The 1,272-nt window shown below is 43.0% G+C and overlaps 1 protein-coding gene across 1 annotated transcript; it reads right to left on the reverse strand.

Moving 5' to 3' along the window:
• Positions 1–6: 6 nt before the first annotated feature.
• Positions 7–1,266, reverse strand: LOC111385725 (U-box domain-containing protein 45-like). Its single transcript, XM_023010142.1, has one exon. It carries the CDS (start codon positions 1,017–1,019, stop codon positions 246–248), a length of 774 nt encoding a protein of 257 aa, XP_022865910.1. The 5' UTR covers positions 1,020–1,266; the 3' UTR covers positions 7–245.
• Between the last annotated feature and the right edge of the window lie 6 nt (positions 1,267–1,272).

The following is a 1,272-nucleotide window of genomic DNA, read 5'->3' on the forward strand; positions in this document are numbered from 1 at the left end:
TTGACGTGCATCGATGAATTATGTTGACCTTCATATTGGTATATACGTATTACTCGCATCTTGATTACAAAGGTACATCACTTCATAGCATGCAGGCTGAGGCAAAACCCATCTGACTTTAAGGAGCCTATACATTTCTATGAGAAACTAACAAGAAACGATGCCATTTAAAGGGCAGAAAATACTACAAAGGTATATTGTATGATAGAAATTTACATCACTGACGAGAAAAACCCTAGCAACTCTTAACACTGATATACTGAAAAACTCTTGGTTTTCCACCAAAAGCTCCAGCTCCTTCCAATTTTTCTTCTCGACTCTGACTTGCACGGTGGCTTTGAATCTCGAGCAGACGTGACTGTGTCACTACTTTCAGGCTGCCGAGCAGGAGCTGGTGATGGATCACGTTGTCTCTGTTCCCGGAACAGCATGAGAAGCTTCTGAGCTTTTTGTTTCCCTCTCGCGGTTCCATTTACCGATATTGACACCAATGAAGGTATCACTCCTTCTTGAAGAACCATTTGACTGCATGACTCGTTCCCATTGCATAATATCAGCAGACATGCTGCAGCTTGTTCTTGTTCAACAAGCTCACCAACATCCAAAACCTTTGCGAGCCCACTAACAAGGTCAGGAGCCAGTATAATTTCATCTCTTGCAGTTTTACGCGATGCTAAGTTTATAAGAACTGCGATGCTTTTCTCAGTGAAAGTGTTGTCAGTTGAATGTGTAATAAGAGCTTGGAGGCTTTCGACAATGCCACATGGCAGAAGGCGGTGAATATTGGTGGGGTGACTGGAAAGATTGTAGAGGGCATGGAGCGCATCGAGCTTGCATTGAGGATCATTTTCATGTCGGAGGACACGGATCAAGAAAGGGACAGCCTCGGTCGAGCCAATGACAGGCTTGGCCTCTTCAAGGCAAGAAAGATTCAAGTAAAGTGCCGTTGCCGCTCCAACAAAATTGGAATTAGCAACGAGTTCCTGCAGCACCGGAATTACTCCCAATGCCATCATCATTTCTTTGTTTCTGAAAGGCAAGAAGGGCAGCAAAGTTCATTATAATGCTCGTAACATATGCACCAGTAGACTACAATTTGTGGAACCCATAATAGTTAAGAGGTAGTGAGCAAAATCCAAGTTAAATACACATACAAACGTGCATGTATATGAACATATATTTTATTGGTTCCACCAAGTCGATGATGCAGTAATTTGAAACTGACCCCACCTTCACCTAATCAGAACTAGGACAAAAAAGGCTTGGTCCCCC

The sequence above is a fragment of the Olea europaea genome, unplaced genomic scaffold (genome assembly GCF_002742605.1).
Source record: "Olea europaea var. sylvestris unplaced genomic scaffold, O_europaea_v1 scaffold32613, whole genome shotgun sequence".
In the NCBI taxonomy this organism is placed as follows: domain Eukaryota; kingdom Viridiplantae; phylum Streptophyta; class Magnoliopsida; order Lamiales; family Oleaceae; genus Olea; species Olea europaea.